General features: G+C 50.5%; 13 protein-coding genes across 13 annotated transcripts; 7 read left to right on the plus strand and 6 right to left on the minus strand.

Moving 5' to 3' along the window:
* Positions 1–888: 888 nt before the first annotated feature.
* M430DRAFT_47574 (hypothetical protein) lies at positions 889–2,517 on the minus strand (the record flags this gene model as incomplete). Its single annotated transcript, XM_024867942.1, has 2 exons — positions 889–2,097; positions 2,149–2,517. 2 exons carry the CDS (start codon positions 2,515–2,517, stop codon positions 889–891), a joined length of 1,578 nt encoding a protein of 525 aa, XP_024723653.1.
* Positions 2,518–3,076: 559 nt separating this feature from the next.
* M430DRAFT_39199 (hypothetical protein) lies at positions 3,077–7,565 on the minus strand. Its single transcript, XM_024867299.1, has 7 exons — positions 7,341–7,565; positions 5,880–7,162; positions 5,589–5,814; positions 4,753–5,513; positions 4,489–4,700; positions 4,078–4,389; positions 3,077–3,988 (listed from the first exon to the last, which is right to left on the minus strand). Exons 1-7 carry the CDS (start codon positions 7,495–7,497, stop codon positions 3,328–3,330), a joined length of 3,612 nt encoding a protein of 1,203 aa, XP_024723654.1. The 5' UTR covers positions 7,498–7,565; the 3' UTR covers positions 3,077–3,327.
* Positions 7,192–8,208, minus strand: M430DRAFT_197874 (hypothetical protein). Its single transcript, XM_024864153.1, has one exon. It carries the CDS (start codon positions 8,039–8,041, stop codon positions 7,532–7,534), a length of 510 nt encoding a protein of 169 aa, XP_024723655.1. The 5' UTR covers positions 8,042–8,208; the 3' UTR covers positions 7,192–7,531.
* Positions 8,209–8,293: 85 nt separating this feature from the next.
* M430DRAFT_32904 (hypothetical protein) lies at positions 8,294–9,486 on the plus strand. The gene has a single exon (XM_024866250.1). It carries the CDS (start codon positions 8,338–8,340, stop codon positions 9,445–9,447), a length of 1,110 nt encoding a protein of 369 aa, XP_024723656.1. The 5' UTR covers positions 8,294–8,337; the 3' UTR covers positions 9,448–9,486.
* Positions 9,487–9,998: 512 nt separating this feature from the next.
* Positions 9,999–11,953, plus strand: M430DRAFT_24908 (hypothetical protein; the record flags this gene model as incomplete). Its single annotated transcript, XM_024865157.1, has 3 exons — positions 9,999–10,169; positions 10,217–10,616; positions 10,668–11,953. 3 exons carry the CDS (start codon positions 9,999–10,001, stop codon positions 11,951–11,953), a joined length of 1,857 nt encoding a protein of 618 aa, XP_024723657.1.
* A 214-nt stretch (positions 11,954–12,167) lies between these two features.
* M430DRAFT_197897 (hypothetical protein) lies at positions 12,168–12,616 on the minus strand. Its single transcript, XM_024864154.1, has one exon. It carries the CDS (start codon positions 12,520–12,522, stop codon positions 12,214–12,216), a length of 309 nt encoding a protein of 102 aa, XP_024723658.1. The 5' UTR covers positions 12,523–12,616; the 3' UTR covers positions 12,168–12,213.
* A 14-nt stretch (positions 12,617–12,630) lies between these two features.
* M430DRAFT_32905 (hypothetical protein) lies at positions 12,631–13,821 on the plus strand. The gene has a single exon (XM_024866251.1). The coding sequence runs from the start codon at positions 12,710–12,712 to the stop codon at positions 13,736–13,738; it is 1,029 nt and encodes a 342-aa protein (XP_024723659.1). The 5' UTR covers positions 12,631–12,709; the 3' UTR covers positions 13,739–13,821.
* Positions 13,822–14,187: 366 nt separating this feature from the next.
* M430DRAFT_32906 (hypothetical protein) lies at positions 14,188–15,476 on the plus strand. Its single transcript, XM_024866252.1, has 2 exons — positions 14,188–14,746; positions 14,795–15,476. The coding sequence occupies exons 1-2, from the start codon at positions 14,282–14,284 to the stop codon at positions 15,392–15,394; spliced, it is 1,065 nt and encodes a 354-aa protein (XP_024723660.1). The 5' UTR covers positions 14,188–14,281; the 3' UTR covers positions 15,395–15,476.
* A 230-nt stretch (positions 15,477–15,706) lies between these two features.
* On the plus strand, positions 15,707–17,639 carry M430DRAFT_96522 (hypothetical protein; the record flags this gene model as incomplete). Its single annotated transcript, XM_024869967.1, has 6 exons — positions 15,707–15,731; positions 15,816–15,882; positions 15,956–16,164; positions 16,212–16,802; positions 16,855–17,492; positions 17,547–17,639. 6 exons carry the CDS (start codon positions 15,707–15,709, stop codon positions 17,637–17,639), a joined length of 1,623 nt encoding a protein of 540 aa, XP_024723661.1.
* Positions 17,551–18,654, minus strand: M430DRAFT_63691 (hypothetical protein). Its single transcript, XM_024869074.1, has one exon. The coding sequence runs from the start codon at positions 18,486–18,488 to the stop codon at positions 17,889–17,891; it is 600 nt and encodes a 199-aa protein (XP_024723662.1). The 5' UTR covers positions 18,489–18,654; the 3' UTR covers positions 17,551–17,888.
* Positions 18,655–18,863: 209 nt separating this feature from the next.
* M430DRAFT_133203 (hypothetical protein) lies at positions 18,864–20,024 on the plus strand (the record flags this gene model as incomplete). The annotated part of the gene is made up of 3 exons (XM_024862284.1): positions 18,864–19,042; positions 19,139–19,594; positions 19,671–20,024. Coding segments are annotated over exons 1-3 (864 nt in total), but the record flags the coding sequence as incomplete, so codon positions are not given.
* A 1,016-nt stretch (positions 20,025–21,040) lies between these two features.
* On the minus strand, positions 21,041–23,744 carry M430DRAFT_197938 (hypothetical protein). The gene is made up of 2 exons (XM_024864155.1): positions 21,510–23,744; positions 21,041–21,408 (listed from the first exon to the last, which is right to left on the minus strand). Exons 1-2 carry the CDS (start codon positions 23,542–23,544, stop codon positions 21,392–21,394), a joined length of 2,052 nt encoding a protein of 683 aa, XP_024723664.1. The 5' UTR covers positions 23,545–23,744; the 3' UTR covers positions 21,041–21,391.
* Positions 23,745–23,945: 201 nt separating this feature from the next.
* M430DRAFT_24914 (hypothetical protein) lies at positions 23,946–24,578 on the plus strand (the record flags this gene model as incomplete). Its single annotated transcript, XM_024865158.1, has 1 exon — positions 23,946–24,578. One exon carries the CDS (start codon positions 23,946–23,948, stop codon positions 24,576–24,578), a length of 633 nt encoding a protein of 210 aa, XP_024723665.1.
* Positions 24,579–26,228: the final 1,650 nt, after the last annotated feature.

A 26,228-nucleotide genomic window follows, 5' to 3' on the forward strand; every position in this document is an offset into this window, starting at 1 on the left:
GCGAAGATGCGCCACTGACATACCCCGCGTGTACCGGGGGGTTTCCTGATCTTGTTGGTTATCTAGATGCTTCGATGGGGCTTCTTTGCACGATCACTACTTCACCGTCGGGGATTCTTTTCTTTTCTTTTCCTTTTCTTTTTGACAGGCACGTTTTGTCTTATCTGGCTGCATAGTAGGTTAATTGATTGGTTGATTAGAGCGCTCTGGTGGGTTGTTTCTTCTATGGGTTTCTCTTTCTACTCTGCTTTTTTGATGCTGGGTCGATACGATACGATGCGATATGGTATGGTATCTATCTATCCAGGACGGGACGGGAGATAGGTAGGGGGATGTTCTCGTGTTCAAAAATTCCAAAAAGATCCATACATACCACTGGATGAATGGATGAATAGAAGATCAAGATGCAACGATCAGGGCACGTGGGTTGGAGCATCGCATCCTTTGTTCATGACCCTCCCCCCCCCTCCCTTCTTCCCCTGCCTGCTGTCTCATTCATTCTAGGCCCTTCTCTCTCTTCCCAATGGCCGGCGGCTGTCACTTTACTTCGCCTGCCATCTGCAGTCTTCTGGTTCCCATTGCTGCAACGCCCGATGATCGATATGCAATCCAGGGGGGGCCCGGCTCAACATGTCACGCTCGAGGAACGCTATAAATGCTCCAATCATAATGTTCATTCATGCATGCTACTTTTCAATATCGTAGTCTATGTGAATGAACCAGTCAGTCCAGTCACTCAAGTATGCTAGCCAGTATTGCAGCGTCTTGTAAAAAGCAGCTAATATAACTCCCCCATCCCAGTCCCTCCGATTCCCAATCCCAGTTGCCTCAATGTCGCAATGTCGCAATGCCTTCAATGCTCGAATTCCCTAGTACCCTAGTCCTCCTCTAGTTCCCAGATGCCACCGGCTTCAGTTTTCGGCCCCGACTCGATGTGCCCTCTCCCGTGTTCTGACGCGACATGGGGATCCCGCCAATCGCGCTGTTGGCGCTCGACATCGGCTCCCCGCCCGAAAGCGGCATCTGTTCCCGCAGATTGCTCTCCAGCATGTGTTTATCGTCCGATTTGACATAGTGGTCATGCTTCCGCGGCCAGCTCACGGCTTCCAATATGGCCCGTCCTCCATTCTCCAGGTCGAGGTTTCGTCCGAGGCCGTGGTGGTCATTGTACAGCCGCGCCTGCCTGATGATCTCCAATTCCGCGTTGGCCTCGTCCGGCGCCAAGCCAGCAACACCATTTGCGTTCTCGCCCTTCACATATGACTTCTGCATGGTGCTCGCAAGCAACGGCGGCAATTTCGGGATCTGCTTGTTCATGGCTGCCATGTTTCCAGGGAAGTTGAGGTCGCTAATGGCATCGATACCCAAGCCAGTGACGAAATTAGGAATGCCAGCACCACGCGTGCTACGTGTTGCATGCGAGTATTGACGTTCCATGCCGGCGCCTGAGGGGGGAGAGTCTGTATCATCGTGGCCATCGTGGTCGCCTGCGGCGGTGCCATCCTGCTCTGTGTCCGCGTCAGATTTGCCATTCGAGGAAGAGTAGAAGTCGTCGTCGTCGTAGGGTTCGTGTCGTTGCATCTGCGAGTGTGCGGCTAGAGCAGCGACATTGTAGGTCATTGCTAGCTCCTTCTCTGTAAAGAGTTTGTCGATGCTGAAGAGCGCGGAGTCGAGTTGTTGAGCCATCATTCTGTGCTTGTCGGCATACCAAATGGGTGTGCTATTGCCATTGTCGAGTCGCTGGCGGCTTGGGGCTGGGGACTCATCACCGTCTCCTCTGCGCTTCCGCTTGTTGCTATCCGGGAAGGTAGGGAAGTCGTCTGCATCTCGGCGGTGTCGGGTTGCTCGTTTCGAGTGCATGCCGCCCGGGCTCGCTGGGTTTGAGAGACCAAACTGGCTCGGGTGGAGGAGAAGGGCGCTGCTGTCCGAGATTTCAAGTGTCTCTTTGTCTCTGGAGAGTCGGTTCTTCTTGCTCGTGACACTGTTGATCAATCGATCTCTGATTGTATTGGCCAGTGCGCGGTGTTCACCTGCCGCAAGCTTCATCCGATATGCGTGGGCAGCTCTAATCTGGCTCTTCCTAACTTCGCACTCTCTCTGTAAGGCAGTTAGATAAAGGGCCACACTAGTTGATGGAAGAATACATACCATGTGCATTGTCAAAGCAGCGTCTCGCTCCTCCATCGCATCATTAACCTCCTTCGCGAAGTCTGCATACATTTTGCCCGCTCTAGGAGGGGGATAAGGACCAAGAGACTTCCGGACAGTCTTGATGTTCTCCTCTACCAGAGCATCGATCTCTTCGGGTGTGTTTGGCAGCGGTTCGTTGCCGTGGGCTTTGGCTTCCATTATGAGGTTGACGTCGATCTGCAGTGCCTGTAGCTGTTCGCGGTAGTGTATGTCTCGATTCTGTGAGAAGTGCCTGGTAATCTCTTCTAGACGATCTGCCAGCATAGAGCGTCGTTTATCTCGTTTTGATAGTTGCTGAGGAGGAGAATTCGAGTGGTGTCGGTCCATTCTATGGGAAGGGCCCAAGACGGGCGAGAGCGGCGGCGATGGACTCATCGCCATTGTGGTTGAGAGGATCGTGCTATTGTCACCAGTGAGATCGTGTGCCAATAGACAATTGAAGAGGAGAGTCCTCCTATTGTCAGTGTTGCTATTGTTGGCGGTATTGTCGACGAAGTGAATTCGTACTTTGCGACCCGGGAAGACGCACCCTCCCGCATCATGCGCTCGCTTTCTTAGCGCGCTCACCGAAGAAGGTTAAGCTCAGCCGAGCTTTTAGCCCAGGAGCAGATCCGCCCTTATTGGCCCATGAGATTGTCAGCCTCGTGGGCAGGCTATGCATATCTGAGCTTCCCTGCCCACCACACTTGTTGTTAAATTTTACCCTTAGTATGATTTCTGAGATAGAGACATAAAATAGTACACTTGGAAGGCATTCCCGAAGATGACCCCTCTTAGAGAGAAACTCCGCCTCTTGACCAGTAACGGAGAGGGCGGGAAGCGGCTAACCGAAGCCTTGCCATCAGTCCTCCCTCTCTGAAGGAGACGAGAGGCACAATTTCAGAACCTCATACATTTATTTTGTTGCGTCTGTCTTGACGAGAATATAATTACAATTACCATAGGTATCTCTTCGTAAGCCTCCTTTAGCCCCTGAGCGCCAAAGACAGCACGAAAGATGCCCATATCCCTTGCCACCCAAGCGCCAAATATCAATCATGACCATAAGACGATGGCTCATCCCATCATTTTTTTGAAGATGCCCTCCAGCCTCAGGTCCCATTACATTCCAGATGGCCTGTTAATATCCACCCAACCTCAGCCTCCCACTCCAAAATCCTGAAAGTCTTTCGGAATCTCCCATCCATGTGTTTGACAAGCTCGGATATATGCCTGCATAGCTTCACTTGTTCCATAGTCGCGCTGCCGGTCTTTTGATGTGCTCTCAAGGCGCGCAGGCTTAGGCTCCATGTTCATTATTGCCATGCGAACCTGGAGAAGAACGCCCTCAATCGAGGATACTGCACTCCAACCAGTATTGGTGAGCAGCTCCATGCACATCGCTCCACCACCCGTGACATGACCACCACCACCACTCATGAATGGAAGGAAGCGAGGTCGAATAACCCGGACAAATGGCGGGCTATGTGGGTAGTCTTTTCCGAAACGGATTTCAAGAACGATGCTAGTTACACCGGCTACCTTCATATCTTTTGCTAGTGGCAGAGTAGGTTCGAAGGAGTGAAGCTCAACAATCCATTGATATACATTGCTAACAAGCTCGGCATCAATGTACCAACCAAGCTCGTGTAATGGTGATGCTTTTTGAACCTTCAGAATGGTCTGTAGCTCTCTGTTGAGACGCATAGTCGCTGATGGAGTGGCATATGATGGAGGATCCAGCATGGGCAATTTTGATTGATCTAGAGAGCCGGGTACAAAATCGGTTTGAGGCTTCGCAGTTCTCTTTGCGGATCCCCTAAGTTGGGTCAGTCATCAGTGGGTTCAAGCTCTCTGTCCGAGTGGAGTTGGATTGCAAACACCCAACAGTGATGAACGTGTACTTACAACAGAATCAGCTCATCTGATCTTCCTTTTCCTTTGCCTAACGATTCCTCGTCGTCAGAGAACAGAAACTTAATGTCTTCTGGGTCTTCATCGTCACTCGGCTCTACTTCTGCAAGCGTTAATTGATCTTTCGGTGAAGTATGTTTGCGTCTCTTATTCCTTGGAGGAGGCTGCTCAGCAACGAGGTTGTCCCGAAATGCTCTAGAAATTGATGTAGCACACTGTGGAATGCCAATGGGTTTATTCATTGTTGTCTTTGCTGTAAACTTTGGATCTTGGGCGACGTCCCTAAAGGGAGACGGTTCTGGTTGACTGTAGAATATTAGCTTATCGTACAAGGGGCGAAGCAACAATTGCTGAGGAATATTTTGAACTAGATAAAAGAGTATTGGCTTCGAGGGGAATTCTCACCTAGTTGGAACTGCGCCGGCAGCGCGAAAAACATTAGACGTGGGAATCGTGGTGTTTTGACTAACTTGTACCAGCAGATACCTGCATTGAATCCAGTCGAGATGTTGAACTACAAGATAAGGGTTAGAGCTTATAAACTGCGACGGACAGTTGACAATCTCATTCAAGCTCATCGCAGAACTTATTTGGAGGTCAGAGCCAGGCCAAGAAGCCTAGTAATATATGTTAGCAGATACTTGATAGTTAAACATTGGAAAATCATACATAGCCAGAACCAGAATAGCCAGCAGAAGTGGCCTGATCCATTGCGTGGTACACTCCATGTCCATGAGCTCTGCCATGTAGGGTTTCTTTGAAATCCAATCCATGTCGGATAATACTGTGCCAATTCTGGAGAGGGCTTCCGTGGAACGCAAAAAGGGTCGGATATTTTGGATGCAAATTTTTCTTCTCCGTCTTGAGGGCATTCAAAAACCGCTGTTCCTTATCAGGAGCTCCTTGCGCGAAACGGAATTGGACCCAGCTATCAGTTACATTTGAGCATTTCTGATCGAGCCTGATCTTGGACACCGCCAGGTCTCTATCTTCCTGGCCAGGGCATTTATTGACTTGAACAATACAAGAGCGATTTGAGGCAACGATCCAACGAAGTAATCCTAATGCGGCTGGGGATACACGCTCTTTCCACGTTCGAAGACTAGGTTCGGAAAACCGACTCTGCTGAACAAGATACGCTCGCAGCTGCTTGATAGATGGCAAAGTATTGAGCAGTACGACAATAGTCTCTGCTTTCTTGGCATTACACACATCATCAAAATTCTGGTCGTAGGCTGTCATCTGTGCTGGAACAGGGACAGCGAGTGGGGGTGTAGTAGCTGGGGTAAAGGGGGTCTTTGTCAGGCTCGTCTGGTTCGCCGGTATCAAATTGGCAAAATCGCCTTGAATCACCCTGCACTCTGATAGCTTGACTATCGGATACATTGAAATATCCGTCACCCGATGATGGATTGGTGGTATCCCTTTATCTGGATATATGTTAACTACAAAGACAACTTAAGTTATGCAGTGCGTTAGTCGATCTCGATTATACACATGCTTACCTTCTAGATCAATGACAACCCAGTCTCCATTCCGAACTGGGCAAGATTGGTCATTCTCAAAGACAATTTGAGGGTGATTGATGTCATATTTGACCTTAGTAGGATTGATAAGAGGGTCCGATTTGCTCTTTATTATTGGTACTGGGTTCGATGCTGCTCTAGTAGAATCCGTGACCGGAGGGACTAAAAGACTCATGCCGGTAGGGTACTCTCGAATCCTTTGGTTCTATGGATCTTGTTAGCATATATCTAGGACTAGCTCACATATCCTTTGAATGAAACGTAACCTACAGAAGCAGCTGCATAACAAAAACTGACAAGCAAGTCAACCACAACAGGTTGAGTCATTATCTCATGCTCGACACTGGGGCCAAAACCAAGAGACATGTATTGATAGAGACAGAGAGGTTTGTCACAGACGTAAGGTTTCAATGCCTCAAATTCTCCAGAAATTTTGTCATGACAGACAAGGCAGTATTCCGTGCATCGAAGCAAGTATCGCATGGCGAATTGGGCAGTAATCAAGGGGAAAGAGACACTTGTGCTATTTGTATCGGTAAGGTGGTCGCCGCACAGCATCTCTGGCAAAGAACCTTGTGCTGGGGTTGACTCCTCGTAATATTGTGGACCGAGGATAGAGGCTTCCTGGTCAAAACGTCCTTGGTTGTCGTTGAAGAAAAGCTTCGCACCATCCCAGCCAAGGCCCATAGAGCTTCTGATCTTCAAGAGGGATATGAATTGCTCGTTGAAGAACTCATTCAATGAGCTGCTGATAAAGAGACTGCTGAATCCCGTCATGGCCTTATCATCCGAACTAGTAGCGTTGTTACCATTATGAGAACTGGTCTCGTGCTTTGTTATTTCTGTGAATGCAGAGTGTGCTTCGTTCAGAGTTGGCTTATACTTGTTGCCAACACCGATACGGAACGAGATCTCAAGAGATTTAGCTGGCTCTGAAACCACTGCTTCGAATGTCTTATAACCATCAGCGTAACGCATGAGGAGGACAATATATTGTTGCGGCCCAAGGTCCCAGGCTTGTAAGGCTTCATCTGACAAGCCGAGCTTCGCAGCCTGTATTGAGATACTAATAACACTGGTCTGGGATTCCGCCTTCAAGCCGCTCAAGACGCCCAGCTTGAAACCCGCAAACTTGACAGCACGAAAATCGGCCCTGATCCGTCGATTTATCTTGACAGCAGCCTCCGCGGGGATGTTGTATGTCGACAAAGATGATGGTCTAATACTGCCGGGTGGTCCAAAGCTCTCAAGTCCGTCACCGTCAGAAAGGAAACCGTCATCAAATTCGTCAATGTCGTCTTCGTCTCCTGATTCTCCACCTTCTTCATCTAACATCTCCAGATCTGAGTTGTCACCTAAACTAAGAGGATCTTCCTGGGACCCAGTCGCAAGGGTCTTCCTCAGTCGTTGAGAGATGCTCGCGATGAGATCAATAATTTTCATTCCGGTGGAGGAGCTCGCGATATGCTCTAAAACCTCGTCGATGCCCTTTGGGACATCAGAGGACTTCGTGAATATCATGAAACTGTTGTCCAATGGATAGCCAGAGACATCTGCCAAATTTAGCATAGGAACATAGTTGGTGCAGGAGATGAATGGCGTGTGACAGGTACCCAAGACGTGCGTGGGCTCTTTTCACATAGTAGCCTATTGGCAACATATCTTGTCCAGAGATGGGGAGGAAGTGCTTGGGTGTTTGGAGGACAGAGGAAACAAGAAAGATAAACTTACCAAGAGCCAGCAATCCAATTTCAATAGGGGGCCCCGAAGCTGGGGAAAATAGGAAAGTCACATCGCCATCGTCCTCTCCCTTGCCGACTTTAGTAATACCAGGGATGGACTTCTCTGAGGCCGCTTGGACATCAGAGCTAAAGGCCTTTCGAGTCATGGCTGCGGAGGTAGTCTAGGGCGTTCAGCACCCTTTAGAGAAGGGGAAGGATCCGTGTTGTTTTGGAGGAGCAAGGAAAAGGGGGGGGGGGAGGAAAGAAAGAAAGGTGGTGAATAGTTAGATCGAAGAACGACGCGTTATTAAATGGGTAGAGTACTAAAGTGTCGCAAGGTCTGCTGGCCAGGCAGATAAAAGTGAATGGAATCGTGCACGAACTGCATTCAACAGGCCGTCTCAGACCTAGGGAAGGTGGTAGAGCACGCAGCCCGGGATTGTTTGAAGAGGTGAAAGAGACGCGGTCAAAACAAGTTAACCCTTGGACTGTATCACATCCATGAAGAATGAGTGGAATAGAGGCCACGGATGGGGGGGTCGAGGATGGGTTAGGAGGAGGGGAGGAGGGAGTGGAATCAAGGCAGAGCGAGATGGTAGCCTTGTGCTGCCTACCTCTATCTCTATTCAATAGGCGAGGCGAGGCAGAGAGCCCTGCACAGCACAAATTGGCTCCCGTCCGCCTAGCATCTGCTGGATGGATGATGGACATTCTAGAGGCCACACAGGACGATGGTCGTCAGGCATCGTCATGGTTCCTTCGAAGTACAACTATGGAATATATGTACCATAGTTTCCAGTCGTCGCCGGTCGTCACCGAATTACAGTATCTGCGGAGCGAACAAGGCGGATTCAGCCTTTATTAGCCGTTAGCAGGGGTCCCTTAGTAAGGTAGCGAACCCCACACATGGCTTATTGTAGGTTGTTTGTTATTCGCCCCGTCTTGCTGCACATACAGTACTTCCCCAAGATCCCACGATAAGTAGCACACTACACACGCGGCCGGCCATGGCTTGGGATTCAAAGTCTACTCGGCGACGCCAGAATAGCAATGCCGCGACAAGGCCGGCTCAGTCCCAGAGTCGATCGGATCCTGGCCCTTTTACTCCCAAATCTGCACACGTCTCTGATCCCGCTCTCCAGCCCTTTCTGAATCCCTCATTCGACCCCGCCGAGTATCTCAATGCCACCCTTCCCCCTCTTCAGTCCTCCAGTGTCTCTCAATCTGCCAAGGGCAGCGTGCCTCTCGCAGAATTATCTACCCAAACGCAGTCCCTCCTCTCTCAGCTCAGCGCCCATACCACGAGGCTCACGACGACACTCACCGGCCTTACAGACGAGATCCTTCGGAGTGGAAGTCGGTTAGCATATGAGGTCGAGGTCTTGCGCGGAGAAACCTTAGGGCTCTCGGAGGCTCTGACTGAGGGTCTACAAGAAGATGTGATCAAGTTTGTGCCAGGTGGCCTGGATCAAGAGCTTGCACGAAGACCGTCGCGAACAACGGAAGCCAATGCGCATCGAAGACGAGCGTCGACACTCACAGCGGCACCGAAGACGCCCCCTCGAGAAGAAACCTCTTCGATTGCCGATCCTCCTTATATCGCACAATTGAGAACCCTCACACTGGTACGATCTCGGTTAGATACAGTGATCAAAACATTTGGCGACGCGATGGCGTGGACGTTTCCACCCTCGGAAGTCTCTGTTACATCCTCGTTTCTATCCGTGTCTGCACCAGAGCCGGGCTCTGAGATGCATAGCACGGAGGAGAAAGGACAGCAGGTTTCCAAGAAGCTACGGGATGAAATTGCGGACCTGTTGATTGGAGGAGATCCGATCGATGGCATTGAAGCAGCAGCCAAGAGAGTAGAGGAGCTGAAAGATTTAGCAACTGTATGGAAAGGTACGGCAGAAGAGAAAGCAAGGATTAGATTTGTTGAGAGTTTGGCAAAGATGGTGGAAGATAGACATAGGGATCTCTTAAGGGAAGCTGAAAGTGATGGTAGTCTTCGTCGGAGGGTGGAGACCTTGCAGGAACAGATTGTCACTTCCGAGAATAAGTCTCAAGGTGGGTATGGATTTATTAGCCAACTACAGAAGCTTCGAGGAGCCTCATAGTAATACATTATGTGTTGTCAAGACATGCTCCCTCTGTCACAGCATTCACTGTCGGCTCTGGTTGCATGCAAGGATCAGCCGGCAAGGCTCAAGGCGTCGTCGACTTCCGGGTTCCAACAACAACCAATTCGGCTTGTAAATTCTTTTCTGTAACGACAACGGAGTCTCAAAAATGACGCTTCGAAAATGAAGCAACAAGATGCATTTGGACGTTCTACATCCACTGGTAGTATACCAAAAATGGCTAGATCCCGCGTAGGGCGTAGGGCGTAGGGTCTGGGACATATTTCGTCATCGGGACCAAGTGGTTATCAGAAGCGCCCTTACGCTGCCATATTTCTTCATGCCGCGCTATCTTCAAAAGATTCCGGCTGTATTATCTATCTTTCGTCATCATCAGTATATATACCATATTGATAAGTATCAAAATGTACGCAAACCCAATTCACAGGAATATGTAAGACTCGGCTTCTATCTCCTCAAAACTTAGGCCTTGTTGGCCAGCAGTATCCAACTTTATATCTGGTTGGGATTGATCTACTCTCGTTACGATGCATGATGACACCCTCCTCGGTGGTGAACCGCCGAGAAGATCTCCTGGGAAGGTCGCTGGCTATATAATGGCTCAATTGCGACGACCACGTCGACTTCGCAGCTGTTTTTTCCCGATAGCCATTATCTTGACTGTTATTTTGTTTTTTATTTTGGAGAAGCGCCATTCAGTAAGTCTTAGTTCTCGTTTCCAGAGCAGTTCATTAAAATTGTTCAGACATTTCGGACGCTGCAGGCCGACATCCACCACACTGCTCCAAAGGCTGTCTCACATATAAAAGCCTACGTTCCAACCACAGTTTCAGAGGTATCCGAGCCATCTGAACAAGTCGAAGATTCGGGATGGGACGAGGCCGCAGATTCGAGCAAACAGAGCAACAATATTACCAGAAAGCCTAGGTTCCATCTCTTGATAACAGCCAAGAAAGCTACTCCAAATCTATGCAGAACTTTACTGTCTGCTGCGGTTCTCAATTATCCGCCCGCAACATTGATCAATTACGAATCAAGTGATGATGATGACAGGCCGTCTGGGGCTGATATTGTCCGTAAGACTTACGATTTCCTGAGTGGGAAAGAAACTCAACACGATGATTTGATATTGGTTGCGGAGGAAGGTATAACGACCCAAAACTCCGTGGAGCGTTGCAAATCTAACAGGATATTAGACAGTTGGTTCCAGCTCCCGGCCGAAGTTACCATAAACAGATTCTTTCACAGCATGCAGAATGCGGATAAGCAGCTCCTGGAAAAGCATGGACGAAAGCCGCCAGAAATCGAGCTCAATTCCACGGTAATTCCTCTTGGATCTCCGAGATACACCCAAAGAGTCCTTTTTGGCGCCCAAAAGGAATGTTCCAATCCTCCCGAGGATCTAGCGTGCTACTCCGCACCTGAACCCCCCTTACCCGAAGACACCAACGACTTCGAAGCCGATAGGAACTCTGAAGTCAAGTACAGCAGCCCTCGATACATGGGGCCCACAATGGCAATTGGTCATGTAGCTGACCTTCGCCCAATATATGAGCGCGCTACCGAGATACTACAATCGGAGAACAATGGCGCGCGCAGTAGTCAATACGTATTCTCACAAATTTGGGGTAAACAGGAATACGTGCGTTCCCTGCGATCCAAAGCCTTCAGCATCAATGTTCCTCTATCAGCATGGGCAAGGTTCAAACTCGGTCTTGGCGACGACCCTGTGCAAATCCCAGCAATCACCCCTACCAATACTGTCGTCCAACCAGGGAAGAAATACGAATTTGGTATTGGGCTTGATTACGAGGGTTCCATTTTTCAAAACTTGCATAATTCGGCCGATGATATTAGATTTGTTACATTCAAAAACCCATCAACCACTGACCCACAAACTACACTCTCCGAGCCCGCGCTCCAAAGCCCGATCCAGATCCCTCTCGATTTGAACCAGACGGCGCCACCATTTGCACAGCACCCTGTCTCCTCGCCTAATCCTGATCCACCTATAATTGCTGGACTGGACGATCTCCCGAGAGAAAACAATGGCTGGCAAGATATCGAATTGGCAACGAATATCGTCGCGCCGTCGTCGTCAGTTCCCTCTACGCTCAATTTCCACGGCAATGAGGCCCTCGTGAATGAATGGTGGAATAAAATGTGGTACCAACCGCACGCACGTGCGTTGTTGAGACAAAATATCAGAAACCCGGATGGAGCGATAGTTGCGAAGGCGGCTGCAGAGGTCGATGAATGGTGGGATACAAGAGGTGGCAAAGGAGGTGCGTGGACGGATAGTGGCAAGTGGTTGGGATGGAATGAGGTTTGTGGAGGGTTTGAGGAACAGGTGTTTGGAGATGGGAGGGGTATGTTTGGCCAGGAGGGCGTCGATCAGCATGGGGAAGGGGTCGTTCAGATTGACAAAGAGAAAGAGAAGGTGGAGGGACAGGAGGAGCAAACTAATGGTACGAAGGGTTGAGGATTATCTTTGCACTTTTGGCGTTCTGGTTGGAATACATGGTATGTGATGAGTGGGTATCACAAGGCAAAGGGCGCATCGAAGGATAATTTGGATAGTATCTACTATCTACTATAATGTAATTTTTTAACTTGAGAAGTTCACTGCACTTTTCAAGAGCCACAATTTAACTTTACATAGAAGACTGGTAACTCCTTATACGACGTTGAAGGTGTGCAGCATACCCTTGCAAGGCTGAGGTCCTCGTAGTTAATCCCTGCTTACCTTACTTTACTTTGCTTAGAACTTCTCACCAAGCCTGGTGTACTGAATTTGTTCACTATGCTGCAATAAGGAGGTATGGCAGTATAAATACCATGCATTGCTGATTTTCTTGAGGAATTGATGAAGCACAAGCTCTCCATGTATTTCATGTACCACTCCGCAAACCATGCTGACGTCACACTCAGCCTCACGTTGGGCCGTGCATATGCCAGGGGTTCAGGGGCTAGCCAATTTAGCGCGCCTCTCGAAACTGGTAAATGCGCCAACCTCCATGACCAACCTCTCCTCTTCATACTCACTCTCATTATTTTGCAGCAGATAACGCGATGGTACTCTTATGGAATCTAGGGATCAGTTAGATAAGGTGCGATCATGCAACTTAATACCAAGTGCTCTTGAGACTAACGCGCTTCAGTTCTGAGGCCGCAGGAATCGGCCGCATGCCGTCAGAGACCATTTGCTCAGATACCAGCATTGGCGAGCACTGGCAAGATGTCTCGACTATTCCTCCTTTCAAAAGCACTCTTTTTCCGAGGACTGCAGACTTTGGGGAGATGGTGTGATCACTACCTCTCTCCTCCGCGTCCACAGTCGGTCTCCTTCAGACGTCGCATTCCATCCACCGTTGGAGGAGTCCCGGGATCCTTCGATCTCCTGTTCTACACTCCTAAATCTTATAAGCGCTCTTTTAATTTGTCTTCAAAGCCATCCCCGAAGCATCCCATCCTCCTAAACTTTCATGGAGGCGGTTTCACCATCGGTCATGCTGCCGACGATGCCCGCTGGGCTACACAAGTCGTACGGAGCACTTCGGCCGTAGTCGTCAGCGTGAACTACAGGCTCGCGCCTGTCTATCCGTACCCTACTGCTGTCGAGGATGGCGTTTCCGCTTTGCTCTATCTCTGGAAACACGCCGAAGAGCTGAATCTCGACATCTTCCGCACAGCAGTCTCGGGCTTCAGCTCGGGCGGGAATCTTTGCTTCTCTGTCACGTATCGGCTCTACGAAGAACTGCGCCGGCTGAAAAATGAGGACAAGCTTGGAGATGTTGAGATCGGGAAAATCATGAGTGCCGTGGCTTTCTATCCAACCGTTGACTGGACAAGATCACGTGCAGAGCGCCGCGCCAGCAATCCGAACCACAAAGGCATAAACCTGCCGGGGTTCAATAGTATGGTCGATCAGGGCTATTTGCACCCACCGCCTGATATGCATTCTCCGTACCTGAGTCCTGCACTTGCACCTGATCATATGGTGAAGGATGAGTTGCCGGATAAGTTGGTTGTTATGACGTGCTGGGCAGATGCCTTGTTAGCCGAAGGCGAAAGATTCCGGGCGAGATTAAAAGAGATGGGGAAACGAGTCGATGGTTATGTAATTGAGGGCGCGATACATGGATGGGACAAGTTTCCTACCTTCTGGAGGGGAAACAAGGAGAGGGATAAAGCATACAAATCGGCGGCCGAGAGTCTGCGGGAGTTCTGGGGAGAGGCAAATGATGGGAATCAATCCCCTCGCTGATATCATATAACCAGATTTTGTAATCTAGCGATGAGAGGATGAACTGTCTATTAGATTTGGCAGTCATCTCTGCCTGAGAGAATATGAATTACAAGTCACGTTGAACCATCCAACTCAGCTTTGAAACACTCCAGTGCGGGGTTACAGCCTCGGCGGTCAAAACCTATTTTTGGGGCTCATGGCTCCGACACCCGAGAGCGAGAATTCGGATTTCATGAGGAGGCTGTCCTCTTCGTCCCGTGAAGTATCTTTGCTTTGACCGGCAAAGAGAGGAATTAGGAGAGACATTGTGATATGGTAGGGAGAAATTAGATGTGTATATGATTCAAGCGTAGGTAGGTAGGCAAGGCAAGGCTGGGGCCTGCACGTGAAACCCTAGCGCTCAGCCTTGCTCCTTGAAACAAACAAACGACCTCCTCGCGAAGCGCCCTGTTCGAGAGCCGTCTCATGTTTCCGCAATCGCAAAGATGAAGCCAGTTATATAGACCCCTATTCTTTTCTTACTCTACCTTGTGTTCTCTCGGTTCTCCAATCCTCGCGATCATGTCCTCCCAACCTCGAAACCAAGAGCTGGCCTGGGCCAAGCCTCTCTCCGTCGACCTCATCCTCAAGGTTCTCAACGTTACCTTCCTCCACCCGTTCGTGGCTTGGATGATACCGCTTTGCATGCGCGCACAAGCTATGCCATGGCACCATTCAGCTATCCAAATAGCTATCGGATACGCCTCGATCCTCACTGCGCTGTTCTTCCTCGGGATCCTCAATAAACAGATTGCCTACAGCAAACCGCGCAAAGTGGACTTGTCGGAAGAAGTCATCGTTATCACCGGTGGTGCGAGCGGATTGGGCTTGTTGATCGCGGAGGTTTATGGCATGAGGGGAGCTACCGTCGCAGTGCTAGATGTGAAGGAGTTGGAATCCGGTGAGGCGCGGGGTGTGTCCGTCTATAAGTGCGATGTGGCAGACAAGGAGCAACTTGCGCGCGTGGCAGTGGAGATTGAAAGAGATGTAAGTCCTCATTCTACGCTATCGAGAGACTTTTCTAACGTCACTTAGCTTGGCACTCCTACAATCCTAATCAACAACGCAGCCATCGTCAATGGTAAACCGCTCCTCGACCTCTCAATCGACGAAATCGATCGCAGCTTCCGTGTCAACCTCTTGTCCCACTTTTACACACTTAAGACCTTCCTTCCAGGCATGGTGCGTGCCGGCCATGGGACTATAGTCACAATGTCCAGCGTCCTCGGCCAAGTGGGTGCGGCTCAGCTCACCGATTACTCGGCTGCCAAAGCCGGCTTAACAGCAATGCATCGATCTCTAGTCGCCGAGCTGAAATCAACGCCGAATATCAAGACTCTCTTGGTTACACCTGGACAAATGAGTACACCTTTATTCAACGGTGTTGAGACGCCCTCGTCTTTCCTCGCCCCTCTCCTGGAGCCGGTTGACGTCGCAAGGGAGGTCATTGCTGCCATTGATGCAGGTTCTAGTGCGGTTCTGGCAATGCCACTTTATGCTAGATGGGTTAACTGGATGAACGTGATGCCTGTGGGCGTAGAGACTATTCTGAGGAAGCTGTGTGGAGTTGATAGGGCTATGAAGGGATTCGTCGGTAAGGGGGAGACTTCTGGAGGGACGAAATCCCTGATATAGAGAGAGTTATTGGTGCTGGCGCCATAATCAAAAGTCAAACCTGTACTGTACGAAAAAATGATTATAATACCCTATCTCAGTCCGCCTGTGGTACCTTACAGTAGCAATTTTGACCCTGATCAAGGGGACCTGCGATACACGTGACCTGTAGATTTTCGACGCGAAACCTCAGAAAATCAACGCGACATCGAACGAAAAAGCTTCTCAAGTTCTCTGCATCATACGACGCTCAACGTAAGGCTTTGATTACAACGTTCTGCTCCTGGTTACTTCTAAGGAATCTTCTTCGAGCCTACCAAGTCGCTATTCAAGATGCAGGCCCCTGTGGTGGTTATGAGTAAGTTGTCCATCACCAAGCTTCGAAAGCTTGGAGCTCTGGTTCACACATTCCTCTTCCCGTATGCTGACAGGTAGTATGCAGACACCCAGAGTGGTGATAGACAAACCGGAAGAAAAGCTCAGCTCTCGAATATCACTGCGGCGAAGACGTAAGTCCGACCAACGTCATATTGGCTACCTCCTGGAGCAGCCCAAATGAGCACCTCAGCTGATGCAAAACAGTGTCGCAGACATCATCCGATCATGTTTAGGACCAAAGGCTATGCTCAAGATGTTGTTGGATCCGATGGGAGGTATTGTGTTGACAAATGACGGCCATGCCATCCTGCGAGAAATCGAGGTGTCGCACCCTGCAGCAAAGAGCATGATCGAGCTGAGCAGAACACAAGATGAGGAAGTGGGAGATGGGACTACAACAGTCATTATTCTGGGTATGGAGCAGCTCCAGTTCGATGGAGTCCTTGCTAATATTCTACAGCTGGTGAGATTCTCGCCCAGGCTCTCCCCCAATTAGAGCGAAATATTCACCCTGTTGTGATTATCTCTGCCTTCAAGAATGCGCTCAAAGATGCTCTTGAGATCATTGACGAAATCTCCTTGCCTGTCGACATCAACGATGACAAGGCTATGTACCAACTGATTTCCTCCTCTATTGGCACAAAGTTCGTCTCAAGATGGTCGGAACTCATGTGTAATCTTGCACTCAAGGCTGTCCGAACAGTCACACATGATGTTGGTGGCGGCAAGAAGGAGGTCGACATCAAGCGCTATGCACGAGTTGAGAAGATTCCAGGAGGTGAAATTGAAGACAGTAGGGTCTTGGACGGTGTCATGCTCAACAAGGATATCACACATCCTAAGATGAGAAGACGGATAGAGAACCCAAGAATCATCCTGCTGGATTGTCCATTGGAGTACAAGAAGGGAGAGTCCCAAACCAACATCGAGATAACCAAGGAAGAGGACTGGAACAAGATCTTGCAGATTGAGGAGGAGCAAGTTAAGATTATGTGTGATGCTATTCTGGCTCTGAAGCCAGATTTGGTTATTACTGAGAAGGGAGTCTCTGGTATGTTGAGAAATCATGGGCTTGGGTTGGGGACTCTGCTAATGACTTCCAGATCTTGCACAACATTATCTCATGAAGGGTAATGTGACTGCTCTTCGCCGTGTCCGAAAGACAGATAACAACAGAATATCTCGAGCAACCGGCGCAAAAATCGTCAACCGCGTGGATGACCTGGAGGAATCTGATGTAGGAACAAACTGCGGGCTCTTCGAGATCGAGAAGATCGGCGACGAATACTTCACCTTCCTCACGAAGTGTAAAACTCCCAAAGCATGCACCATTCTGCTCCGAGGACCATCCAAAGACATCCTGAACGAGATTGACCGAAATCTGGCAGATGCTATGTCTGTGGCCCGTAACGTCATGTTCCACCCCAGATTATCACCAGGAGGTGGAGCCACAGAGATGGCTGTCGCTGTTAGATTAGGACAATTGGCAAAGAGCATTGAAGGTGTTCAGCAGTGGCCATACAAGGCTGTTGCTGAAGCTATGGAGGTCATCCCAAGAACGCTGATCCAAAATGCTGGTAAAAGCCCTGTCAGAGTTCTCACTGCTCTCCGAGCAAAGCATGCAGAGGGTGGTAGCTCTTGGGGTATTGATGGCGACAAGGGTACACTTGTGGACATGAAAGAGTACGGTGTTTGGGAGCCCCAGGCAATCAAGTTGCAGAGTATCAAGACTGCTGTTGAGGTATGTTATAATCAGCTGATTATCTTTTTGACTATAAGCTAATATAATATACAGGCCGCCTGCCTGCTCTTGAGAGTGGACGATATCTGCAGCGCAAAAGCTGCAAGACAGGCAGGTGGTGGAGCTCCAGGTGGCGGCGAGGAGTAGATTGCTTTGTTTTCCAATGTTAGTGTATAAAAGCGATGGTCATGAGACGAGCATACTCTTGTAACATAGCATAGAAGCTCGAGGCTAATGCATGTGCGTGTTTGATGCAAGCCAGTCTGATCAGTCTGATCATGCCAATCCCTAGTTGTGCAGTCCCTAGCCGTGCAGTCCGAAATGTCTCGTCTAACCTCATCATGCAGAGTGAGCCCTCGATTCCAGGTTTATCGTCAGCCCCGTATGTTGTACCTCTCAATCATCATCATGAATAATAACGCCCACCTCCTCCACGGCCTTCATAGTCCCATCCTGCTCCTCTTGAACATCATTCCGCGGACCGCCATCATCTCTCGGCTTCATGCCCACCTTCTCTATACCCTCCATACTCTCCCCCTCTGTCTTCCCACCCTTCTTCCCCTTCTTCAACTTCAACCTCTCCCTCTTCTCCCTATTCTTCCTCGTCTTCTCCCTATCCCTCTCCTCCCTCTCCCTCTTCTCCCGTTCCCACTTCTCCTCCTCCCTCTCCTTCGCCACCTCTTCCTCCATAGCTCTCAACCTCTCATACTCGCGCCTCCTACTCGCCTTATACACATGAAACTCTCCGCTGCCCGCGCCCGCACTACTGCCCTGCACATTCGCCACGATCTCGGGGGGCGCAGAGAAATTCTTACTGGGCGCGCTGCTGGACGCCGGCGACGGGATCCGGATCTCCTGATCGGGTTTCGCGAAGAGCGCCTCCAGAGACGCGGCTTGTGCGGCTGCCGGAGTATGGTTCACGGCGCGCTTCTTGAGAGGCCGTTTGGAGCGCGGGTCGGCCGACGTGGGAATGCTCTCGGGGATGGGTTCGGACATGGTTGTTTGATCGCTGGGTTGAAACTTGTGAGGCTTTGAGATGTTGCGCGCGTGCGCAGCCTGGTTTGAAGGGGGTGGTTTCGAATTGAGCGCTACTCCGTATATGCTTGTGTGTGCTCTGAGCGCAATGCGGTATCCAATAGCACCTTGGAAACTAAGAGCAATTAGAAGGCAAAGATGGCGTTGGATGGCAACGAGGAGGCTTCTTGATGTGATAGATAGTTGAGTAGGTAATCAGTCCAGTCAGCCTTGTCTTCAGTTTTTAGCCCGCTAGCGCGGCCCCTGTTAAGTATTTAAGCCGTGAGTGATATCTCCCGATAAGGACTGTGAAACGAGCAGAGCATCACCATTGATTTTTGCCTCAGCCGGGTGAAGAAAATTCCCACACAAACACAATCATAGATTATTTTGAATAAACTCTGTTGCTGCTTGTATTGCTTATTATCAATTATCCATTTCTGCAGTTTTAACCCCTCTGTCTTAGAAGAAGCATCTCACGATGGGGAAACCTCGCATGATCATCCTGATCAGACATGCTCAGTCAGAAGGCAATAGTGAGTCCTCCCTGGAGGGGCAATGTGTGGGACAAGAGATGTTATGCTCACAACACCATCGTTATCTGGCTTGAGTGCAAAACTGACACCGGCCAGAAAACCGCGATATTCACCAGACCATCCCCGACCACCGAGTAAAGCTCACCCCGGAAGGCTGGGCACAAGCCCACGAGGCAGGCCGACGACTTCGTTCCCTCCTCCGCGCCGACGACACTCTCCACTTCTTCACCTCCCCCTATCGCCGCACGCGAGAGACGACCGAAGGCATACTTGCCACCCTGACCTCTGACGACCCTTCTCCTTCTCCATTCCCCCGGCATAGTATAAAAGTCTATGAGGAGCCGAGGTTAAGGGAGCAGGACTTTGGAAATTTCCAACCATGTTCGGCGGAGATGGAACGTATGTGGCACGAGCGAGCCGATTATGGACATTTCTTCTATAGGATTCCGAATGGGGAGTCCGCCGCGGATGCGTATGACCGTATCAGTGGGTTTAATGAGAGCTTATGGCGGCAGTTTGGGGAAGAGGACTTTGCTTCCGTTTGCGTACTCGGTATGTACTTCTTCCTCCCGAGTTCTATACTGGGAGAGAGGGAGATGGAGAGAAGAGAAGTTGCTGATTGGAACAGTGACCCATGGACTCATGTCTCGCGTCTTCCTCATGAAATGGTACCACTTCAGCGTTGAATATTTTGAAGATCTCCGCAACGTGAACCACTGCGAATTCCTCATCATGCGCAAATCCCCCGACTCTGGGAAATACATTCTCGAGAACCGGCTTCGCACATGGTCAGAGCTGAAGCGCGAACGAGCCGCCGCTGCCAAGGAGAAAGAGAAGAAGCTGATATCGTCCGTCTCAGAAAAAGACAGAGAGAAGGAGAAAAGACTGGAAGCCACAGGACTGGCGACATCACAAAACGTCGTGCCGCCTAGGAAGAAATGGGGCGGCTGCCCCAATGGCTGCAATCACGCAAAATACTACTACAAGAAAGAAAACCCCATGCACGCCATGGAGCTTAACAGCAAACCCTCCCCCCTCTCCACCACCGCCACCACTCCCTCTGAAAGCCAAAGCCAGAGCCAAATCCAAATCTCAAGCCAAAGTCAAAGCCTCCCACTCCGCCGCGCCTCCACCCGCCGCTGGGCGAACTCCAGCGCAGAAGAAGACGAAGACGAAGAAGAAGCCGAGCCCGAAGCTGCCCCGCACCGCCCCACCAACGTCACCCTCCCACCACCCTCCAGTCTCGTCTCCAGCCCCGCCGGCACGCCATCCTTCATCAGCGTCGAGGAACGACTCCTCAACCACATCAAAAGCCCCAAGAACAGTCTCCTCCTCACCGCAGGCCGCGATTTTGGAGGCTCCGCGAGCGGGTACACGTCTCAGGCTGGCTCGGACACGGAATTCTCGGCGGATGAGGATGTAAGGAGACGCGAACAGGCGCCGGGGATTGAGACTGTGATGGGAGAGTGTGATGGCGGGGAAGGGGAGAGGAAGATGTTGTTGGAGAAGGCGGAGAGGGAGAGCGGGATGGGGAGGGGCGCGATGGCGGATGCGTTGGGGGATAGGGAGGAAGTGGTATCTGGGACGGCGGCGGCGGAGAGTGACGTGGAGAAGGAGGAGAAGAGCGTTATGGGAAGCGTTTATTGATCTATCTTCCTTCCCCATCCTCCCCTCTCCTTCCTTCCTTCCTTTCTCACAGAAGAGAAAAGGGGAGGCGGAAAAAGGGGAGAAGTTTGCTATTTTCTCTGTGCGAAGCGAGACCTCCTTTCAGGGGCTGGACGGGAAAATCGCACTTTTGATACGAAGGAAACGAGGAAACGAAGGAAACTGTAGCATGAAATCGAGCATGGTGTTAGGATATCAGATTGTTTGTGCATTATGGATTTGGGTCAATAGCGTTTTCTTCATTGGATTTAATTGTTCTTTCGTACATTCGTCTCTTCAAATGTAGGTAGGTAGCTAGGAATAATAAACAGGTCGTATAGCCCAAGTTCTCTCCGCTGCTAATGTGGATTAAAATATATATACATGCAAAAAAATATGGTTGCAGCCAGTGCAAACAAAAGCCTCCAGTTCAGATATAAAAAAACATATCAAAACACCCGCCCTATTCTTCCGCATGTTTCTGCAACAGGCATTTCGTTCTCGTCATTAATCGTGGGGCATATATCGTGAAGCATGTCGTGAGTCAGGTCGTTACTAGATAGATAGATATACGGACCGCAGTAATTTGGGTGTTAGATGTTCCCTTGATGCTATAATTCCACCTCTTCCGTTCCTTCTGATTTCTTCTCTTCTGGTCTTCGGGTTTGGGGATAGACGCCCCATCACCTTTCATTTTCAGAGACATTATGCGAAACTAAGCTCTGTCAACCCACGTCAGTCTCACTCTCGTCCCCTTATTGCACGCCTCACATTGCAACAGGAAGAAGAAGAAGAAGAAGAAGAAGAAGAATAGGGGACGAACCAGCATAGATAGGAGCTTTGTGCGCTCTGGCCTTCGGCTTCACCTTCCCAGACCCAACCAAACTTACACTCCCAGTCCTGCTCCGTCCCTCACTACTCCTACTCGTCTTCGTCATCATGCTCATGCGATCGCCTTCCGTTCCCTTGGGGCTCATCGGCGCTTCCTTCTTTTCGATCCCATAAATCACTCCTCCATTTCCCAGCGCCATCGTCCTCATTTCCGTCCCTGCCGGATTAACACTCGCGCATGCCTCGGCAGCCGCTCGTTGAGACGCAAGCCGCAGTTGATCGAATCCGAAATTCCATTCCTCGGGGTTCGATGAACGCGCGTCGCAATGGATGCGGCTCGGTACTCCTTCAGATGTACCCAAGCCGCATTTCTCGATTAGGATGGTGCAGAGTCGTTCTGCAACAAAGGAGGCCGTGGGTCGTTCATCCGGATTCGGGTTCAACATTTGCGATACCAGCGAAATGATGTGGCTTACCCCTCTGAAAATCGTGTCCTCTTTCTTGCTGGCGTCTTTGGCGAGGGTGTTCATCCAGCTCTCCACTTGTCCTAGATTTTTGTGGAATGAAGAATCAGGGAGCCCGCCGCCTCGACCAGGAGTTTTGTTCTTGGAAGAGCGGTGCGACGCAAAGTTTCGGGAGGCACGTTTTAGGAGGAAGGTCAGGATTTCGAGAATGATAGTGCCAAGGGAGAATATATCAGCTTTTTGAGGGTCGTGTCTGGGTCCCGAGTGGCTATTGCGTTTTGATTGTGGGCTTGTGGGCGGGTTCGAACCTGTAGAGCTAGTGGATACAGAAGCTCTGTCGTTGAAGGTAGCAGATGTCGGAGTAGATGGGGAGGCGCTAGCTATGGAGTGGAAGGCACCTGGACCTGGATTCCGACTACTGGTTGCTGGACGTGAAACAGGGAGGAGGATGGGTGCGGGTGTTGGAGGTCGGGCTTGTTCAGGAGCGGAATAATCGTAGGTCTCCTTGTCAAAACCGCGTTTCTCGCCGGTGATAGTGGGATTCGGGAAGATGCCTATATCACCAAGGAATATGTTATTGTCAAGGTCGAGCATAACGTTTGACGGCTTGATATTGCGGTGAGAAAGCCCCTGGGCATGGAGAAAGGAGAGAGCGTCGGCGAGGCAGTGGATCCAATTCAGGAGAAGGATGCGTCGTTCTTGTTTGGGGAGAATCTTGATGGATTGTGGTGTTATTGTCAGGAATGACTTGAGAGTGTTATCATTGACTGGTGTCAGGAGGATGTAGCCATATCCTTGATAGGTGTAAGACGCCCATAGGGATGTCAGGTGGTTATGTTCGATGGCTTTCATCTGTTCGAGTCCAGAAAGGAACTCCTCTTGAGGCATACAGCCCGGGGATACACCAAGAGGTATTCGGCGACGAAGGAGAATGTCATCTGGTCTCCCAGGAAGGTGTACCTTGTCCACATTGCTTTGCGTGAGGCCAGTCACAGCGCCAACGGGTCTCTTCTCTGCCAATTCGAGAGGCACCACCTCCTCGTCATCGTAACATACATTCTCCCCCTTTGAAAGATACCTCAAGAGATACGTAAACTGACGGACAAAGAACTTCTTCTCCAACTTTTTGTTTTTATCGTATGTCAGGCGGAGTCGCTCGACCTGGTCCAACGGCACCGGTAAATCATCATCATCCCACGAATCATCAATAACGCCAAAAATTTGATCAGGAACGCCAAGATCAACCAGAATCAGAAAGATGCGCTTGGCCTTCGACTCTATCCATTCCCAATAGGTATCGTCTGTGAGGCCATCACCAAATCCCAGAGGCTCGTCTAAGCGGTCTTGATCCTCGGGGTGTAGCTTGGACAATACAAACTGGCGGGTGACGGTCGCCTCGATTCGCTCCTCATCCCACCACATATTGGAGGCATCAGCGGGAATGGCATTGGCATTGTTCCCACTGGCACCTGGGCCGGCAAAACTGACATATATGTGCGAATCGATGTTGGCCTGTTGGAGCTGCTGACGGTTCAGGACCAGGGACGTCCTGCGATAATCCATGATTGGCGGGACCGGTTTACGGCCCTAACAAATGATCCGCAGATCCAGTTTTCTCGCGCCCAGCAACGGCGAGCAACGGCGCGGGTTGCTTGATTTGACGGGGGGCGCTGATTGGTACTTTGAGGGCTCGAGATAAGCTCCTGGGCCGAAATCGAGGGAGGGGGGTGGCTTCCACAACAGCGTGGGATGTATCTCCGTCCTGTGTAAAGCTGGCTCCGAACACAGAACAGTCGAGGGCATCAACGGTCAGGGAGGAGATCAACTTATATGGGAGGGTTGAGAGGAGAGGTGAAAGAGAAGAGAGAGGGTATTTCGCGGTGGGAGTCCTGCACAGCAAGAATAAGGTACTTTGGGAATATGCAGTGAGGCTCTACACCGCAGCACGTCTCTGGGATGCTCGAATGCCTTCACTCAAACGTGCAAGATACAACAATGTCAGTCAAGTCAAATTGTGTATCTCGTATTGTGCCGTGGCCAGGAATGCGAATTACGATCAGTACGAGACAAAGCCACCACCAGCAGCAACAACCATTATTATTTTCCTTGTGATTACTCGATTACTCGATTGCTGGGTTGATCTTATCGGTATCCCTGCCCCTCCATCGACGACCGACGGTACACAGGAGACGCGCGATGGCGGCATGCTCCTAGCTCCTATCGACCCGGTTACTTATCAAGAGGGCTATTATTGCTTTTTTTTCTTCCTCCCACGCAGCCCTGCCGTTTGGACCCGAGACAATTGTGGGCTCGACAATTACGACGCCCTGGTTACCTATCCTGGATCTCCTTACTACTGCGGTTCTGGAAAGATCTCTTGCGACAGCAAGCAGATCGCCCAACTATCCTGCCCGCTGATCAGCCTCTATCCATGGGACCGAGGGGTCGAACGGGGCGAGGCAATAAGAGGACCCAGGACTATCGGCGGTATGGTACATGGCCGCCCAGCAGTAGTCACAATGGGTAGTGCAGCTGATGCTTGCTCAATCTACGTTTTCAAGAATGTGAGCGGTGCTATCCAGGCAGATGCCATCTGAGGGCAATCTCAGCGGACGTGGCCGGAGCACAACATCAAGAGACAATGCAACAATACCCAGCAGTGCAGCAGGTTATCTATCTGGAGGTGGTCCGAGTGGATTTGCCACGAGGTGTTCATGCAGATTTCCATCGGCGATGATATGCGGGACTGCACGTCCTCTGGGGGACTTTCGACGAGTGGAGTTGCTCGCTCTGATTTCGCTTCTAACTTCCCAGAAGCGAGCCCCCGCAGCATCTTGCCCCTGGACTTCTGAGCAATGGAGCAATGGCTTCGTTGTACGGCACGGGATGCTACAACCACATCGGTCCGTTCCTCTCCTCGGAGCTGCTCTGCGTAGCTATCGGAGCGTGCAACAGTGGGTATGTGAGAACCATTCAGTATCAGCTATGAGGCTATGAGGCTACTTGGGATATGGGTATGAACAAAAGGCTCCCCGCCCCTGACATCGTCTACTGGAGTAACTCAACCCATAGGGCTCATTGGTACAACGAATGTAGCGACAAAGGCAGCGGAAATTCAGACACTTAAGAGGGGCCACGAAGTAAGGCCGAACTTGCGGTAGGAGCTGCAGTGGGTTTGTATCAGATTCCAGAAATAGCCTTCTTGTACCACAGATGGGACTATCAGCACAGGTGCCTCGTGGCCTCGGTGCTACCTCGCGGAGCATCCTCACTACAATCATTGGGTGGAGACCTGCTTGGCTCTTATATCTAACACGCAGCCCCGACCTCCCCTCCGCCCGATGCATCGCGCCTGGAAGCAGATGCCCGCCGAGGCGGATCATGAGGGAGCCCTCGGGCCAACGGCTGCCCTACCCATCAGCACAGGACACCCGATAACGTCTCGAAGGTCTCAAATGTTCAAGCCTCAGGTATTCGATGGAGCCCCATGGTCGTCGGATGACATAAACGCTCCGCAAGGATAGCGTTTGGGGGTCCATGATCTGACGCATGGTTCAGGCGATCAGCCGTTGCCAAGAGCTGGCTGCACTGACGGGTTGGAGGACTAGCTGCAGACAAGGACTGTGTTCCTCTGCATTGAGCCAACGTGCGTTTCGGAATGATACGTCGATTGCAAAGTCGATTCTGCCGCTCGCCGTCGGTCAAACATTGTCAGCGTTAAATGTTGTTGCTCTCATCCTCCTCAGGAAGCGTCGTTCCCTGAGGATCCCAAGGGGATCGTTGCGGACAGGAGGGATGAGAGGTCTCCTCTGGTAAAGTGAAAAAGGAAAAGACGAGTCCTCGATCATGAAGCAAAACCCAGAAACCTCGGGAGCCACGTGGCTATTTATAACTTATAAGTAATATATTCCCGTTCATATACACGGCCGGCTCCCGATCCGCAGCTTATTTCCCGGCCTTTGCAGCTTCCTGCCGGGAGGTCGAGTTACTGCATGGCATCTCGCGGGGAGCTCCCCGGACCGGGACCCAGAACCAGTGGTTCTCCGAGGCTGAAATGTTCTCCCATCTCCATCCTCTCCCGCTCCGATTCATCGTCCCTATCTTTTGTTCATTGTTAAATCCCATTAACTGTATCTCAGTTTGTTATCTTCTCCATATCTCGTATCCTTAAAGTGTTGACAGCATTACATGACTCGAGCCTGACTCGGGCCTCACAATGAGACGTCGACAGAATTGTATCCCCATCT

The sequence above is a fragment of the Amorphotheca resinae genome (genome assembly GCF_003019875.1).
Source record: "Amorphotheca resinae ATCC 22711 unplaced genomic scaffold M430scaffold_2, whole genome shotgun sequence".
NCBI lineage: Eukaryota > Fungi > Ascomycota > Leotiomycetes > Helotiales > Amorphothecaceae > Amorphotheca > Amorphotheca resinae.